The sequence below is a fragment of the Actinia tenebrosa genome, unplaced genomic scaffold, assembly GCF_029948245.1.
Source record: "Actinia tenebrosa isolate PJP-AT-01 unplaced genomic scaffold, QUT_ActTen_1.0 PGA_scaffold16__25_contigs__length_10494907, whole genome shotgun sequence".
Taxonomy (NCBI): domain Eukaryota; kingdom Metazoa; phylum Cnidaria; class Anthozoa; order Actiniaria; family Actiniidae; genus Actinia; species Actinia tenebrosa.
In genome coordinates this window covers 4,474,115-4,491,291 of record NW_028292576.1, presented here as the reverse complement: position 1 = coordinate 4,491,291, position 17,177 = coordinate 4,474,115, and the positions used below count along the sequence as shown (strand labels likewise).

Here is a 17,177-nt window from a genome sequence, read left to right as displayed (position 1 = left end):
AATGGGGGTTACCATTATCGTTTTTGATTTATCTTAAAAAAACATCTCAAAATAGTCGAACTGACACTTTTCCGAGTGGAGACTGGTGAGAGTCAGATAAAAATCGCAACTTCTCTACTCAAAAAAGAGGAAAAAGTAAAAATTGGTTTTGAACATGTTTCTTATTTAGCTTCCGAAAGAAAAAAAGCCTAAAATTTGCTAGTTCCATGCTTTTAGTTGCATGCGCAGAAAAAATGCGCAGTGCAAAGCAAGGGAAAGCAGCAGTAAGGGGGACTCGCGGCCACACCCGGAATTACGCGGGTATTACCCCCGCCAAACACCATTGGTCGGCCGCGGGTATTACCCGTAAGGTCGGTCTGGGTATTGCCTGCGTAATTCGATTTGAGAAATGCTCTGCGGATTTTATCGGTGTCCCGCATTACTATGAAGTTTTAGAAGAGTATTTTTTTCCCTCGTTTCGGCAACCATTCTCGGCTACCTTTTCTACTCCTACACAGGTATTCCTGGTAGACACATTTATGTGCTATAGAGTATTCTTTTTGTATTCTTTGCGCTGGTAGCAAACCCCAGAAATGTCCGTAGGGAAGTAGGTGGAGGCGAATTGCCTCCCCCTCTAGATATATGGAAGAAGAGAGTATTTTGGATTGCTATAGGGAGTTTTTCGAGTGGATATTCTACGACTACTATGTTTGCGACTACAGAAAAGCAATAGCTACGAAGGTGTCTTTCCAAGAGCTGCGAACCACCGCCCTTGCAAGGGTGTCCACCAGATCGACACCCTCTATCTATTTCGTGGTAGTTGCGCCAAAGTAGCTACGTAGCCTGGTACGCGAATTTCCTGCAAAGTCGTTTGCGCTCTGTAGAGGCCTTCCAAGATCTCCAAAAGTATTTGTGTCGTTCTTTGTTTTCCTAGCATGTAGCTGGCTATGCCTAGAGCTATGTAGATATACATCTATATACCTATGGACCCACGGAATACCCAGGTATCCAGAAATGTCCAACCAGGTATTTCCCTGTGTCCAAACCATATTCCTAGATATATATGGCAACACCCAAAATACTATCCGAGGAAGAAATAGCAGGATTGTTGGAAGATAGAAAAAATGGAGTAGGGCTGCAAAAGGTAGCCAAGAAGTATGGCATAGGCATACCAAAGATACGCAGGATAGAGCGAGAAAATGGTTTGGAGGTAGCAATCCCCGAAAAACCACCTACTACGGATTTGCAGAAACATTTCCTAGAAGTGCAGGATTCCTTTGCTATAGTCTTGGACGATCTCCAAAAAGCTAGAGAAGAACTGCGGGATGCGAAGGAGGGACTGCTAGCCAAGATGGACCAGGAAGACGACATGGAGGATTCGTTCGAGAAAATAGACGTAGAGGATTTGTCCGACGAAGTAGAGGAAGTATCCACAAAGATAGACTGGCAAATAGGTAGCAATGTGCTATTTGCCGCCTTGGGAATTGCTGCCATCGTTTGGGCGCGCATGCAACCACCCAAAGTAGTCTACTATGCGCGCCCAGAAACGCCCAAACCGAAGTCTAGGATTCCGGATATGGAGTAGACACGTGCACCAGTCGGTCTTTCTTCTTTCTTTGGTAGTCTGCTGCGTCCAGTCTATTTTCTGCTCGTCCAGGAAATGCCCCCATACAGGAGTCGTGGGATGTTCTACCGTACAGCCCTCCAATACGCATTCTGGACATTTCTGCGAAAGGAACAGAATTGTCCTTTCTTTTTTTCTGTACGTGGTTTTGGCGTATCTCCAGCATTGGTACTCTCCTTCCTGCATGTGCAAAGCCTGCACGCATTCTTTGTTTGGCGGCGCCGGTACTTCTAGTAGTCTTTCTGGATTTCTGGGAATCGAATAGTCTACTTTCCTAGCCAATTCGTAGTACGTGTCCAGACCGGGTCCTTCGGGTACGAATGCAGTTGCTATGTTGTTCTTCCACTCCATCAATATCTCTTCTCCGGGTATAGCAATGCGCATGTTTTCGTTTGCTTCGAACTTTCCAGCCGCGCAAGCTTCCAGTAGAGCTTCCGTAGCCCATGCAATGCAGGTCTCTTTGCCTTTTCGCAATGCTACGCGGTGTCCTCTTGCCAACCAAACGGTATCTACGTTTTTTGGTACTGCGTATCCTAGTATTTTGCACTCCCCTGCAGGTATTTCTTGCATTCGGTGTACTTTGGGTCTCTCGTATTCGGGGCCTTCAAAGAACAATCCGCGTAGGTTTTTGGTTCTCTTGGAAATTCTATCCAATAGTTTCCTGTACTTTTCCAACTCTTTCTCTATGGCTTTCCTGTCCTCTTCTTTTTGCCGCAGTACGGAGTTCCTTTGCTCTAGGAGTTCTGCGTGGTATCTTTTCGTGGCTTCGACCCACTCGTCTCCTTCCAAATTGTCTCGTATGTCTTCCAATTTTTGCTGTCGTCGTCTTTTGGACAAGAAGGATATTCTGCGGCTGGAAGGCACTTCTAGTATTCCGAAGGGACTCTTGTCCACTCCGATCCTTTGCGCCTTCTTCGTGCGCCAAACCCACTCTACGTGCTCCGCGGCGGGAAGCATAGTAGCGATGGCGGGGGCATTTGTGTGCACTCGAGTGTGAAACTTAGACTCCGCCAGTATGGTAGGAGAGTCCTTCGTGTAGCAGCAAAGCGGAGCTATCTCCACCGGGTCTGTTCCTAGGATGTCCACGCGAAAGATAGGACAACGACGCAATCCAAACTCTGCTATGGTCCAAAGTACGCATTGCTCCCACTTTTCGCTGCCTCGCACTCGTACGCCGGCTATGCGTCTTGTTCCCAAATTGCAGTACCACGGTAGGAATATTTCTCCCGTCTCTTCGCAGCAAATGCAGCAGCATCTATCCAAGTGTTCTGCGAGAGCCAACCACATATTCTTTGGCGGCTGTACTACGAATATCTCCTGCAAAGGTTCTAGCGTCTCCGCAATAGCGTTGGTGTGGGATTTGGAGAAGTCTTTGCCGTAGATGGATATTTCCACTCTGGTACATCCTCTCGCCTGCACATCTGGGTGCAGGAATGTCCTACGCAGGTGTTCGTTTGGACAATCCACGTACTCTGCCAACTTTGCGCCTACTGGATTTTGCACTTCTCCGGCTTCGAAGTTGGATACTATTTTGTTGTATATTTTCGTACGTTTCCCGTTTTCCATCCAAGTGCAAACATGTTCTCCCACAGCATGCGTGTTGTCCAAAATCGTACCGTTGCGCCAACCGCCACTATGCTGCGACACGTATCTCAACTCCCGCAAACGACATACCAATGCGACTCTATCCAAAGTTCCGGAGAAATCCTGCGTGTAGTCTATGGAGTATATTCCATATCCGTGCGCGCGTAGCAGTCTGGCAAACGCGGAAATCTTCTCGTCTACGACTTCTATAGGCAATTCGGAGGTATCTACTTTGGCTACGAAGACAGCAGCGGGCTCCGTCCCATACAAACCGGACCACTTGCTCCCGGAATCCATGCTGGAAACGCGGTCTACTATGTTTCCCTGTCTGCATGTGTGTACTATGCTGGTTAGCAGGAACGTCCCAAACGTCTCCGTGGCCGCAATGGATATTCTCGACACTATTGTCTTTGCGTTCCTGCAAAGTAGTTTCTTCCCATACAAATTCTCTTCTGCTACAAAACCATAGACAAACACGTCGTCTACGAAAGGCGGCAATCCGGATAGCGGCTGCAAACTCGTAGTACCTTCGTTGTTCCGCAGGTAGTTGCATTTGGATATGTCCGGTAACAGGTTTCCGTCGCAGGCATTGTCCAGCAGCAAATGCGCTAGTAGCCTACTTTTTGCTCGTATGCCCATTTCTTGCAATGTTGTCGAAATACTCTTTTGCTCTTCCATCTTCTATATATAGGGGTCGAAGGTTTTGGGCTACTACTATGGGGAACGAATCGTTCCTCTCTATCCAAGAGCGGTGTTTCGAAGCCCATGCAGAGGTAGCGGTGTCTTGCCGCGCCCTTGCTACGAGGGACTCGTTTTGGGGCCCTAGCTATCCAAAATCTGGGAATTGCTACTATGGAGAGGCAATTCGCCTCCACCTACTTCCCTACGGACATTTCTGGGGTTTGCTACCAGCGCAAAGAATACAAAAAGAATACTCTATAGCACATAAATGTGTCTACCAGGAATACCCGTGTAGGAGTAGAAAAGGTAGCCGAGAATGGTTGCCGAAACGAGGGAAAAAAATACACTCTTCTAAAACTTCATAGTAATGCGGGACACCGATAAAATCCGCAGAGCATTTCTCAAATCGAATTACGCAGGCAATACCCAGACCGACCTTACGGGTAATACCCGCGGCCGACCAATGGTGTTTGGCGGGGGTAATACCCGCGTAATTCCGGGGGTGGCCGCGAGTCCCCCTTACTGCTGCTAGGGAATTACCTTAAGAGGGGGAAAATCTGACGATGGGATCAAATCGAAATTACGTGTTTTGCGTATAATTGGAATACAAGTTCACGTAACCCGAAGGCTTCAAGTTCACATTTGTCGCAGACTAACATTTTATGTTTATAACAGGAGGGAGGAGATGACTCAAATGGTTTTCCTATTAAAATTCTGAAAACAGTCATGTATGACAGTGTGACGTCACATAGCAACCAAATCTTGGCGCGACGCGTCTACCAAAATGTCACAATAAAATTGTAATTTTAAAGGCGGGAATCTTGAAACGAAAAGCGGTCAAAACAAAGATTTAAAAGTTTATTCATCTTTAATTTAACGTAAGCATAAAAATTACTCATTAACCTATCTAGTTCAATACTTTTTTTATCATGTCAACGACCTAAAACTCTGAAAATATAAATAATTTGAGCTACGGGCCTTTCGTTTTCTCACCATTTTTTTCCTTGCAAGAAAAGTTATCGCGTAGTTAGAAAAATCTTTTCTCTTCTTTCCCTTCATTTTATAAACCCAAACAAGGACGTTTTACTACTAAGCTGTTGGGTTTTTAACTAAGCTAAAGTACGTTTTCCCTTGTCTTTGCATTGTGCTTATCAATCCTTTTAAGTGTCAAAATTTACTCAGTAACTCGTTTATCGTATTCGCCTTCGTAAACCAGTCGTACTTTTTGAGCATTTTTTAGTCTCAAAATCAACATTTAAGTGGTTTATTCTTTATCTTTAGGGACCATAAATCATATCTGCATTCAGTATCTTTGACCTCCTTTCCTCGACTTGGATAAAGCATATTTTTTCTTTGTTAAAATTCTATTTTTTTGTTCTGAAATTCTATTTTTTTACAGTAATCTTATATATTGTTGTCAAAAAATACTTATATAAAAAGACCTAAGCTTATACAAAAAAATGTTGATGACATTTATCAAGTTTAATTGAAAAATATTTTCAAACATTTCATTTTGTGGCTAAAAATAAATTTATTGAATATTTTATATGGAAAAAATTGCATGATTTATTATATTAAAAATTGTTTCAAAAATATTGCTTAAAGTTGTTAAAAATACATTCATTGAATATTTTTTTTAAATATTGAAAATTTGATTTATAATATAACAATCATTATTTACCCCACAAAGTGAGGTGAAATTTAAATACTGAACTCCATATTTGTATAGTTGAAACCTCACTGTTAAAAATGGCAATTTTGAGGATCTTCATTTATACCTTCCTTTTGTATGACCTGTATTTTGACTCTGCTGGTGGGTTATTTTCTCAAGACTACTATCACACTGTACAGGTGATAATGGCAATCATCCTCTGCCATATTTTAACCCGTTTTATTTATCAAAATTTTCTCCTTGGGTCATGGAAAGTCCCATTTCTAAACTCTCCTTTTGAAAAAGACACTATGATACAGAATAACTCATTGCTGAAGAGAGACAAGCTGTACAGACGCACAAAAAAACACAAGAAAAATTATCTTTTATTGCAAGTGAAGAGCAAGAATCGTGCCAATTTTTGTAAGCAGCAGTCATTTAAAATTGTAAGAAGCCAGTGCAGTGACACAGCTGGTAATGGTGTTGATCCTGTGTCATGGTTCTGGTACAAGATTTCAGTATGATTCAAACTTCAACACCTGGATTCAAACCACTGATCAGCCGTTACCTTAGTCCCTGCTACTTATGCTCAGGGTTGGGGGGGGGGGGGGGGGGGTAGAGAATTGGGAGGAGTTGCTTGTCAAAAATGTTGAAAATGGCTTCTAAAATAATGATTTTTACCCCCAAAAAGGACAAACTATCTATGAGTGCTAAGTGACAGAAGGGAGGTAATAATCCTAAATTTCAACTGTCAGTTTGTCTTTCATTTTTTAATTTCATTTTTTTGCAAAGAAACCACCGAACCCCCTGGGATATAATAAACGATTAGTCCCTTATGAAAAGCCGCATACAGTATGTTCATATAAAATGTTGTCTTTTCCCCGTGTACTTTTATTTGCTTGACTTCTTATCTTAAATCTAGTAATAGTTTATGGTTGAATCATCTATTTTGTACGAATAATGTTTGTCTTTGTTGCTCAGTTGTTTTCATCTCTGCCCGCATCTCTGAGTGATAGGTGGGAGCCCTGACATAACACCCTGGTCCTGATATAACAACTTTTGCAGCAATCGTAGAGATTATAAAAACATTATGCATCACAGGAAAATTTCAGTGACATTGATATCTACTTGTTGATACTTAGAAATCGCTCGAATTATAAAAAACAACCACAACAACTTTCGAATTCACTTTCCTTTCCTATTTATTAAACTTCATATATTTAATCGCGAAACATGTCAGTTTAACATTTGAGTTCTAAAAAGAACCAAAATTAAATATGAGCTCGCCCTACCTGGAATATAAGATCATATTTCATGGATTAAAATCATTTTAGGATAGGAATAGGAAAGTACAACATGGATAATACAAGCTTTACTGTACGACTTTTGTGTGTTTAGAATAAGGTGGCAAAATATTATCTACAGATAGAGTACAAACACTAAAAGTATGCAACACTTTGCACTATTTAGTAGTAAATAGTGCAAATTAAACAATAGAAAACAATAATAATTTAACAGTATTTAGTGGTATTTATGTTACACACTTATAGCGTTTGTACTCTACTCTGGGATAGTTTATGTTATTTATGTAAATAGATGTAACAAGAGTTTGTCTTCGTTCAAATCAAACACACGAAGAAACGCGATGTAGTTTAGAACTGGTTCGCCAAAGGCAACCTAGTAACTAGCAAACCGCAGTACGTGTTTCCACATTCAATCTGACGTACTGGCCAGGACCTTGTGTGACCGAATAAGAAGAGTTGTGTAGAATTTACAGTTTTGGATAGCGTAATGTGACATAAAATTGATTTTTCCATGAATAAAGCAGATTCAATATTCAGCGAATTCCCCTATTAGTTATCGAGAAGACGACATGACCTCATCATTACTGTGGTGCAATACATTGGTTGAAAATCATGGATCCGGTCAGAGATCAACTGCCGCACTTTTAAGTGCGGCAGTTGATCTGCTTAAAAGCATATAAAATATGCCTGATATTTCTCGGCACCTCAGTAGCGTGCCGGCTAAATATAACTGACACGAGTCCCTTACAGACCACTTCCCCCCTACGGACAAATAGAGGGGCTTGGGTAGAATTCCGGCGGGCACTGGTGCACCTGTGGTGCAGTACTGTCATTCCATATCTACTGACTTTTTAATCACAAATGGTCTCTTTGTCTTTTTGTCTCTTTGGTCTCTTTGTGTTATGGAGTATTCTGGTTGGGTGATAGCAACTATTAGTCACTAAATATAACTGTTTGTCAGTATAAATTTTGATATTGTTTCATAGTTTTACTGCATGTGCTCTTGACTTAATGTCTGGTCCCTCGCGAAATTAGTTACTTTTGTTTCCCCTCGAGTCTCGATGTTTTTCTTGAGAACAAACATTAATTATGCTATTTTGGCCCAAAAGTAAAAACATATCCGATCGCCTAAAAATTAAAATCTTTCGAACCTTTCTCTATTTTTTCATGAAATATGTCACTGAGGTCTATCTTCTGGCAAGGTTTGCACACTTCTGGTCGATTACAGCTCTACTCTTAAGTTTATCTTAATATTACGAGCAACCCGTATACAACTTTACCGTCTTCTTCTGGTCAACATATTATTTCATACTCCTAACTGGCTTGATTAACGCTCATAATTCCCTTATTCCTGGTAGTCCAGTCAATCAATGACTTTATGTGGGTCCAGTTCAAACTTGCAATATAATTAGTTTCACTGCTATTATGTCAGGAGAGGTGTCCTTCGTTGGAAAATCCTGTAAAATTGAATGAAATATTTTGGTGTATCACCACAGGGTTTCCACATCATTAAAAACAAATGCCATTGATGCGCCAAGCTGGTGTTTGCTGTCAATGCAGTGGCAAAACAAATCAAACCAATTTAATTTCACTTCTATACGACACAAAGGAGTAACCCAAGTAACATATTAAAGATTCCCTAAAATACCATTGAAGGAACTTCCTGAAATTACGAGTTACTTATTTTGATGTTTTACCACAGGGTTCTCGCACCATAAAAATTTAATATGCCAAAAAAAAATATATATATATATATATATATAAGATTTTCGAAGGTTTTCGAACCGATCTTAAAATTACAAATGTTTAAGAATTATTGAAGGGTTTTAAAAACTTCAATTTTGATTTTTCAGGGGTGGGTAATTCACTGGTAATTCACTGCAACATCTGCAGACCAATTAGTTTGCTTAAAGTATACAGGCTTCTGTCACAAAGTTGCTTCTGGGTTATCGTTTTTCACAGTAAGAAAACCTGCCACCTCTATCATTAGCTGCAGCGCGCACAACAGCAAGAGAGTGTACTTTCTTTCAGGTTTAGGAGTGGAAGGATGATCGAGATCTGCAACCAGTGGACTGGGTATGGGAATTGTATGATGGGAAGCTTCTTTCGGTTGGCACCTGCCGCCAGCACACGAGTCCCTCGTAGAGATGATCAGATACAACTTCAAATCCGATCGCACAAACATGAGATGCTACCACCAGCTGGTTGGCTCAATTCGTTGAGCATCGGACGTTCGTGCAAAGATCCTGGTTAAGTTCATGGTCCTAAGGTAATTGATGATCAAGAGCTGCCTTTGTAATTACATTTACAAATCGGCAGACCCATTCTCCACACTTCATCATTCATAGACCTCATTGCTAACCACCTCTCATGCTAGTAAACACTTTATGCCCATATTGAAATGGCGCTATATGAATTATAAATCATTTAATCATTATTGCATGTAAGAGACATGGCTTAGATATTTGTTCTGCGTGTGGAGTTCGGGCAAGTTTTTTGAACTCGGCGGCGCCCAACTAGATCTCTGAAAATGATTAATAGATAACTGTTTTTGTCCCGTTTGAGACCATATGCAATATCTTTTACGTGGAAGTACATCCTGAGGGCACACGTTTCTCACTTGAAAATATAGAATAATTAAGAGGATGTCTTTAACAATGCAAATTAAAATTTCGATAAAGCAACTAGAAAACATATCAATTTGAGGAGCCCTGTCAATACGTTATTCATCAGAAAAAATCTGTTAACATTTGGTCAGCTACGACTTCAAGCTCACGCCCCCTCATGTGAGCCCATACAAATTATGTCTCAAAAACACGGTTTTTGGATCTTTTCTCAAAATAATGACTGTCTAGGCAAAAAACAGAAGTGGATTCAGTTAATTCAACTATTCACGGAAAAATTGTTAAAATTTTAGAACCGTATTTTTGCTGAATTTATAAGCTCATACTATCTGTTGGCCTATGCATTCGGCTCTATTGGTTTCTTAGGTTTCGTGGCCGCGAAAACACGCTAACTACAGTAGTTCGCGAAGAACAGAAGATTTACAGGGTCATTTAGGATGTTGTGTCACGCAGTTTACTTGTGCTATATAACTTTACTTTTAAGAACAACCTTTTGCTTTGGAAAGAGAGAAAAAAGACCGAAAAGAGCAAATATTCCAAATGTATGGGCAGTTTTTGCCAATGAAAAGAACATTTACCTGTTAATTTCCCCCTTCCCAATTAAAAAATAAAAAAGTTTTTTATTTTTCTTTACATAAAATGAAAGTCCGAGTTTTCAAAACGTACTAATAATATTAAAGACTTGTAGTGTGAAAAAAAAAAAAAAAAATTCCTAACGATTTTTTTAGGTTTATGGCCTTTTTATTGTGCGGAGGCCCTTAGGTAAAACATCAAAACATATAACTCGCAAGTTCATAAAGTTTCTTCGATGGGATTTTAGGGAATCTTTAATGTTACTTGGGTTACTCCTCTCTGTCGTATAGAAGTGAAATTAATTTGGTTTGCCACTGCACTGGCAGCGTACAACAGCTTGGCTGTTGTTTTTAATGTTTTGGGAACCCTGTGATGAGACATCAAAATCTTTAATTCTATTTTCCACCGAAAGGATTTTTTAGGATTTTTAGTATGTTATTTAGGACACCTCTCCTGACATAAAGGCAGTGAAAAAAATATATTTCAATTAGTTTGAACTCAAACCTTAGATTGACTGGACTATTGTGTTTCAATGAAAATTGTCAGTTTTCATACGAATTGGTTGGCAAATATGTTAATGTGCTTCTTAAGATTTAAAATTTATTCAAAATCACACCTAAAATCCTAAATTCCGTTGTGAAACCGCATGGGTTATCCCCCAATAACAACAGAGGCCATTTTGCATGACCATGCGCGAACTGCTGTGCTGTGAGATAGTAATGCAGGCTAAACACAGGGTACCCATGCATTTAGCTTGTAGCAAGATGTCTCGGTGTTCGATTTCTTTCTTTCTTTCTTATAATTTTCACAGTTATTTGAAACTAATCAGCTACATGTAAAATCGGCTAAAAAATGATCTCAAAGAAACGATTTTTGAATAACAGCTCTAGACATATAATTTATTCATAGATAAATAAATAATTGCTCTATTTTCCCCAATTTTTCTAACTAATCAAACAGGATAGGTCGAAAGCACAGATAACAAAGATCACATCAAATGTGTGGTATCAATCAATTGTGTGGTAGTTTCTCTCACGTCACTCAAGTCAGAAAAATATTAGAGAATAAAGATAAACAGATTAACATCATTATACTACATTTGATACTTTCTTAAATACCCAAGAAAATTGTTCGATTGCTGGGATATTGAGAATCCCTTTCCGGTAAGGATACATACAACTAAAATATGCATTATTTCGGCTCGAGCATTTGAAATTACAAAAGTTTTGACAAATTTATAAATGACTATGCAAACAATGTTTACAACTTTGATGTACAAAGATCCATAATCAAACACAATAAACACATATAGATATTATCATTTTTGCTTGCAGTACAGTGGTATTCTCAATACTTTTACAAGTATTTGAAGGAGAAAAACGCCGAAAAGCTCAAATTATGAATATATGATATGAAAGAAAGGTGAATATTTTCGCAGTGTCATTGCAGGCGATTTATACATATGATATCGTAATAAAATAAGAATAGCACAACACTAAACTTTATAGCAAAGCTGGCATCAAATAGTCTTATTTCTTCAGTAAAACCAACAGTAGCCATTTTTGAGGTTGCTTGCATGGCTCTTTGCAATCATGTTTTGCGAAGACTTTAAAATTAAAAATATTTTCCAGATTTCTAATTTTTCCTATGATCTTTACTTTGATTTTTACTTTGATTTTTGCTTTGATTTTTGCTTTGATTTCATTTTTAATATGATTATTTTGATCGGTTATATATCTCTTTTTCGAAAATTGAGCATGCGCCAAAAAATGGATTATGCCAGAGCCCTCGTTCATCGCTGCAGGCCAGAAGAAACGCAGGCTCTGGGTACGAGATTGAGTACACATGAACTCAGGTATGGCGCGCATGCGCAGCAAAATGGCCCCTTGTTCCCAATAACTACTGTTTATAGATCAAATGGAAACCCGCAATGCATATACTTACCCTTAGTTTTGTAGTTTGAATCTAAATTTCCAATTTTAAGCTTCCATTCCCCTACGGGATTCTCTCCCCAATTAAAAAGGGTCGTGATAATCCAGTTTGTCAGGTTTTTGAATCCTGTTAAGTTGTCATACTTTCGCCGACGAGTCAGTGGAGATGTCGTTCCACTTGGTGCCTCCAGCTCTAGGTATAAGTCCCCACGACGTGTGAAATCGAGATTTACTTTCACCTGAACGTGTTCCAGAAATGTTATATTACAGTTCGCAAATGTTACGGAAAAGTTAGAAGGTATTGAACTGAAAGTGAAAGAAGTTGAATCAGTTCTAGCAACAACGACAATTTATTGGTACTTAAAAGGGAAAATATGAATAGGTATATGTAAGAGTTAATTTCCGAGAACGGAGACAATAAGCCATATAAAGGATGTATAGGCTTATTGCCGACGTTCGAGGTAATTAAGTATTTTAGTTATCAATTGAAGTTTTCTATCAAATGTTGCTCATTATAAATGCGAAGTCTATATATAGTTATTAACCGGGTTAATAACTGACTTTAGCATATACCAACTTGTGTACTTCCTAAGAACGCGCGCGCTCATTGGTTAATTGGAGGTGAATATTGTACGATATTCACCTCTGAATCTCGGAATATTGAGTCGGCAACAAAGTGGCATCTGCCGGCAATCGTTTTGCTACAATTTCCGATGAGGAAATTGAAAAAATGAAAGTAAATGCCATTCCTATCAATACTAAAAAGGCAACGAAGTATGGCCTATAAGTTTTGCTAAAAGGTTTGCTAAAAGTTTTGCGTGAATTTGTCACAAAAACTGAAAGTTTCTGTTTGTTTGTTTTTATGTACTGTTTAAAAAACGAGCAGGAGTGTGTTATCGGTTTTAGACCCGATAAGACACGATCTGCGAGTTTATTAAACAGCTTAGAAAACTCATGATGTATGTTCTCATATGGTACAGAATTCTTTACGAAATGAACCAAGTTTGATATAGAAAATCCAAGTTAAAGTTTATGCAAATTACGACGACGAATCAGATTAAAAAATCACCTTCATGGTCATGATTTCTATTGTGTTTTCCTCATGAATTATTAATGAGTTTTCTAATGAATTATTGTATATAAAAAAAAAGGTTACTCTGTACACAAGTTGGCATATGCTAAAACAATTATTCGCCTCAGGCTCAGTGAATATGGAGAATATTTACCTCGCCGCTCTTAGACTCGCGTGTCGGTAAATATTACCCGACTTCGCCTTCGGCGAATAATTACTAAATATATTGACCTCGCATTTATAATGAGGGTTATAACAAAAATAAAGCCTTGTGAATAACAAAGAAAACCGTGTCAATTGAGAAATAATTTTTGTTACAACCCGCATTATAAATGCGAGGTTAATATGTCCGGTGCGGGTCCGGGTCCCGGTCTATGTACATGTCTATGTCCACATCCATGTCCACATCCATATCCATATGAGCATCGAAATAAAATTTAAAAAATAGAAAAAATTCAAGATATGCAATAATGCATACCGCTGAAGCATTGATGAAAAACGGTGAAAAATTGAGCTTATATATTTTATTTATCAATTGACACGGTTTTCTTTCTTATTCACAAGGCTTTATTTTTGTTATAACCCTCATTATAAATGCGAAAAGGACAGCGATAGGACACATAGTTTTTACTTCACGACGTTTTCGTATCATTGAGAAGTAAAAACTATATGTTTCCTATCGCTGTCCTTTTTTTTATTATGCTTCTTCAAGCAACTACTTATCAAGATTATAAATGAGAGGTCAAAATATAGTTTATTAACCTGGTTAATAGCTATATATTGAAATCGCATTTATAATGAGCTATTCAAATATATAAACATCTAATAGAAAAGCTTCTCAATTGATAAATAAAATACTTATTACCTCGAACGTCGACAATAAGCCTATACACGTATATGGCTTATTGCCTCCATTCGCGGTAATTAACTCTTACATATAAGTTCAATTTATATAATTATTATTACTAGCTGGAAAAGCTCAATAAACGGCGAATATTTGGCGTAACATGTAACCTTCTATATTTCGTTCAACGTGGAAGTAAATTATCTATAAGGCCTAGGGCAAACGCCGAGCTTTCCATGCACCGAACTCATTAAAAACAATGCATGTCAGGTGATAATGAGGGGTTATTCTTTGATGTAATTAAGTTCGTTGCATATAAAGTTCGACGTTTGCTCAATAATAATAATAATAATAATAATAATAATAATAATAATAATTTATCCACATAAAGCCTAGGAGCATTTCACATACTCGTTTAAAATACGCACGTGAACTAGTCCTTAAGAAATATACAAAACTAATATAAAATAAAATAAAATAAAATATAATATAATATAATACATAAGAGAAGAGAGAGAAGAAAGAAAGAGAAGAAGAAGGAGAAAGAGAAAGAAGAGAAGAGAAGAAATGAGTGAAGATAAGAAAAGAAGAGATGAGAAGAAGAGAAGAAAGAGTAAGAGAAGAGAGATAAGAGATAAAGAGAAGAGAAGAGAAGAGAAGAGAAGAGAAGAGAAGAGAAGAGAAGAGAAGAGAAGAGAAGAGAAGAGAAGAGAAGAGAAGAGAAGAGAAGAGAAGAGAAGAGAAGAGAAGAGAAGAGAAGAGAAGAGAAGAGAAGAGAAGAGAAGAGAGAGAAGAGAAGAGAAGAGAAGAGAAGAGAAGAGAAGAGAAGAGAAGAGAAGAGAAGAGAAGAGAAGAGAAGAGAAGAGAAGAGAAGAGAAGAGAAGAGAAGAGAAGAGAAGAGAAGAGAAGAGAAGAGAAGAGAAGAGAAGAGAAGAGAAGAGAAGAGAAGAGAAGAGAAGAGAAGAGAAGAGAAGAGAAGAGAAGAGAAGAGAAGAGAAGAGAAGAGAAGAGAAGAGAAGAGAAGAGAAGAGAAGAGAAGAGAAGAGAAGAGAAGAGAAGAGAAGAGAAGAGAAGAGAAGAGAAGAGAAGAGAAGAGAAGAGAAGAGAAGAGAAGAGAAGAGAAGAGAAGAGGAAGAGAAGAGAAGAGAAGAGAAGAGAAGAGAAGAGAAGAGAAGAGAAGAGAAGAGAAGAGAAGAGAAGAGAAGAGAAGAGAAGAGAAGAGAAGAGAAGAGAAGAGAAGAGAAGAGAAGAGAAGAGAAGAGAAGAGAAGAGAAGAGAAGAGAAGAGAAGAGAAGAGAAGAGAAGAGAAGAGAAGAGAAGAGAAGAGAAGAGAAGAGAAGAGAAGAGAAGAGAAGAGAAGAGAAGAGAAGAGAAGAGAAGAGAAGAGAAGAGAAGAGAAGAGAAGAGAAGAGAAGAGAAGAGAAGAGAAGAGAAGAGAAGAGAAGAGAAGAGAAGAGAAGAGAAGAGAAGAGAAGAGAAGAGAAGAGAAGAGATTAGAACAGAAGAGAGAGAGAAGAGAGAGAAGAGAAGAGAAGAGAGAGAAGAGAAAGAGAAGAGAAGAGAAGAGAAGAGAGAGAAGAGAAGAGAAGAGAAGAGAAGAGAAGAGAGGAAGAGAAGAGAGAAGAGAAGTAGAAGAGAAGAGAAGGAAGAGAAGAGAAGAGAAGAGAAGAAGAGAAGAGAAGAGAGAGAAGATAGAGAATAAAGAGAGATAAAAAGAGAAGAGAAGAAGAAAGAGAAAGAGAAAGAAGAGAAGAGAAGAGAAGACAGAGAAGAGAATAGAAAGAATAGAAATATAGAGGAAATAAGAGAAGAAAGATAAGAAGAGAAGATAAAGAAGTAATATAATATAGATCATTGAAATAATATAAATAAATAATATAATATAATTATGAATAGAATATAATATAAATAAGTGAATATAATATATATATAATATAATATAATATAATATAATATATATAATATAATATAATATAATATAATATAATATAATATAATATAATATAATATAATATAATATAATATGTATATGTATATGCATATGCATATACATATGTATATATATATATACATACAGCGATATGCAGAAATTCTGATCCTTTTGTACATATATACAAGTATATCAAAAGTATATCAGAAATTATGGGATATCATCGCTGATATTTTTTCAGTTTGTCTATCACTAGGGCTTTCTGAAAAAATATCAGAGAAGGTATCCCATAATTTCTAATATACTTTTGATATACTTTATGTATATCCAAAAGGATCCGAATTTCTGCATATCGCTATATATATATATATATATATATGGTTTCATGTCAGCGATGGAACAATACGAACTAGTGAACGCACTGTGTCAAGACGAAAGTCCATCATTGACGCCAAAAAACATTAACAAGGAAGACGACAACGCAAATGTAGAAACCTGAAAGGGGAAAATCTCTATAGGGAAAACTTCCCGAAAGGGGAAAAATGTGAAAAATACTAGTAACGGTGAGAAACCACAAGCTAGTAGTGGCACGAGCAATTTGGCGACAAATGCGCTAGAAGCCGAGGTAAATGAGATTAAACAACAGCTAGCCACTATAACTGGCTCCCTAACCAACATAACGCCAGTAATTGCCGAAATGAAGGCAGCTTATGATAATTTCAATGACCAAGACTCGAGAGAGCGACCATCACATAGACAATAATCAAGATGGCAGCCATGACGATAACGACGAGGAAAGCCAACAACCTCCTGCGAAATAACTCAAAAAAGTCAACTCAGTTTTAGCAGGCATGGCAAAAATGGTGAATAAACCGTCAAACGATGGAGAGGATTTTGATTCCGATCTGTTAGAATTGTTAGCGGAGCTCCTAAGTAAAGGCGCTAGTAAAGAATCGAGGGAAGAGCTTATTGAAAAATACCCAACGCCGGCAAACTGTCAACGACTAGAAGTAGTTCGGGTCAACCCCGAGATATTCAACACCGTAAGGAAAGAGGTGAAAACAGAGGATGTTATGCTGCAAAAAAACACAAAAACCTCTGCTAAAGGGAATTACAGCGGTCGCAAACGTGCTGACTAATGTGATAAAATCTACTGACAAGGAAAATCAAAGCGCCGACATGGCGCCATTGATGACAACTCTCTCTGACAGCTTGTCATTATTGTGCGACGCTTCGCACGAAATAGACATACGAAGACGAGCTCTGTTCAAAGCTGATATGAAATCAGAATACCGACTGTTATGTAGTGAGCAGAATCCTGTTGAAGATCTATTGTTTGGAACCGAACTCGGCAAATCTGTGAAAGACCTAACAGAAGCG

The 17,177-nt window shown here is 38.2% G+C and overlaps 1 protein-coding gene across 1 annotated transcript in view; it reads right to left on the bottom strand.

Annotated features, from left to right (window-relative positions):
- LOC116292126 (proprotein convertase subtilisin/kexin type 6-like) overlaps positions 1 to 17,177 on the bottom strand; it is a 124,807-nt gene that overhangs the window by 9,073 nt on the left and 98,557 nt on the right. Inside the window, exon 11 of the mRNA XM_089031253.1 lies at positions 11,965 to 12,257. Within this exon, the coding sequence (XP_088887379.1) occupies positions 11,965 to 12,257 (293 nt within the window). The remainder of the gene's footprint in view (positions 1 to 11,964; positions 12,258 to 17,177) is intronic.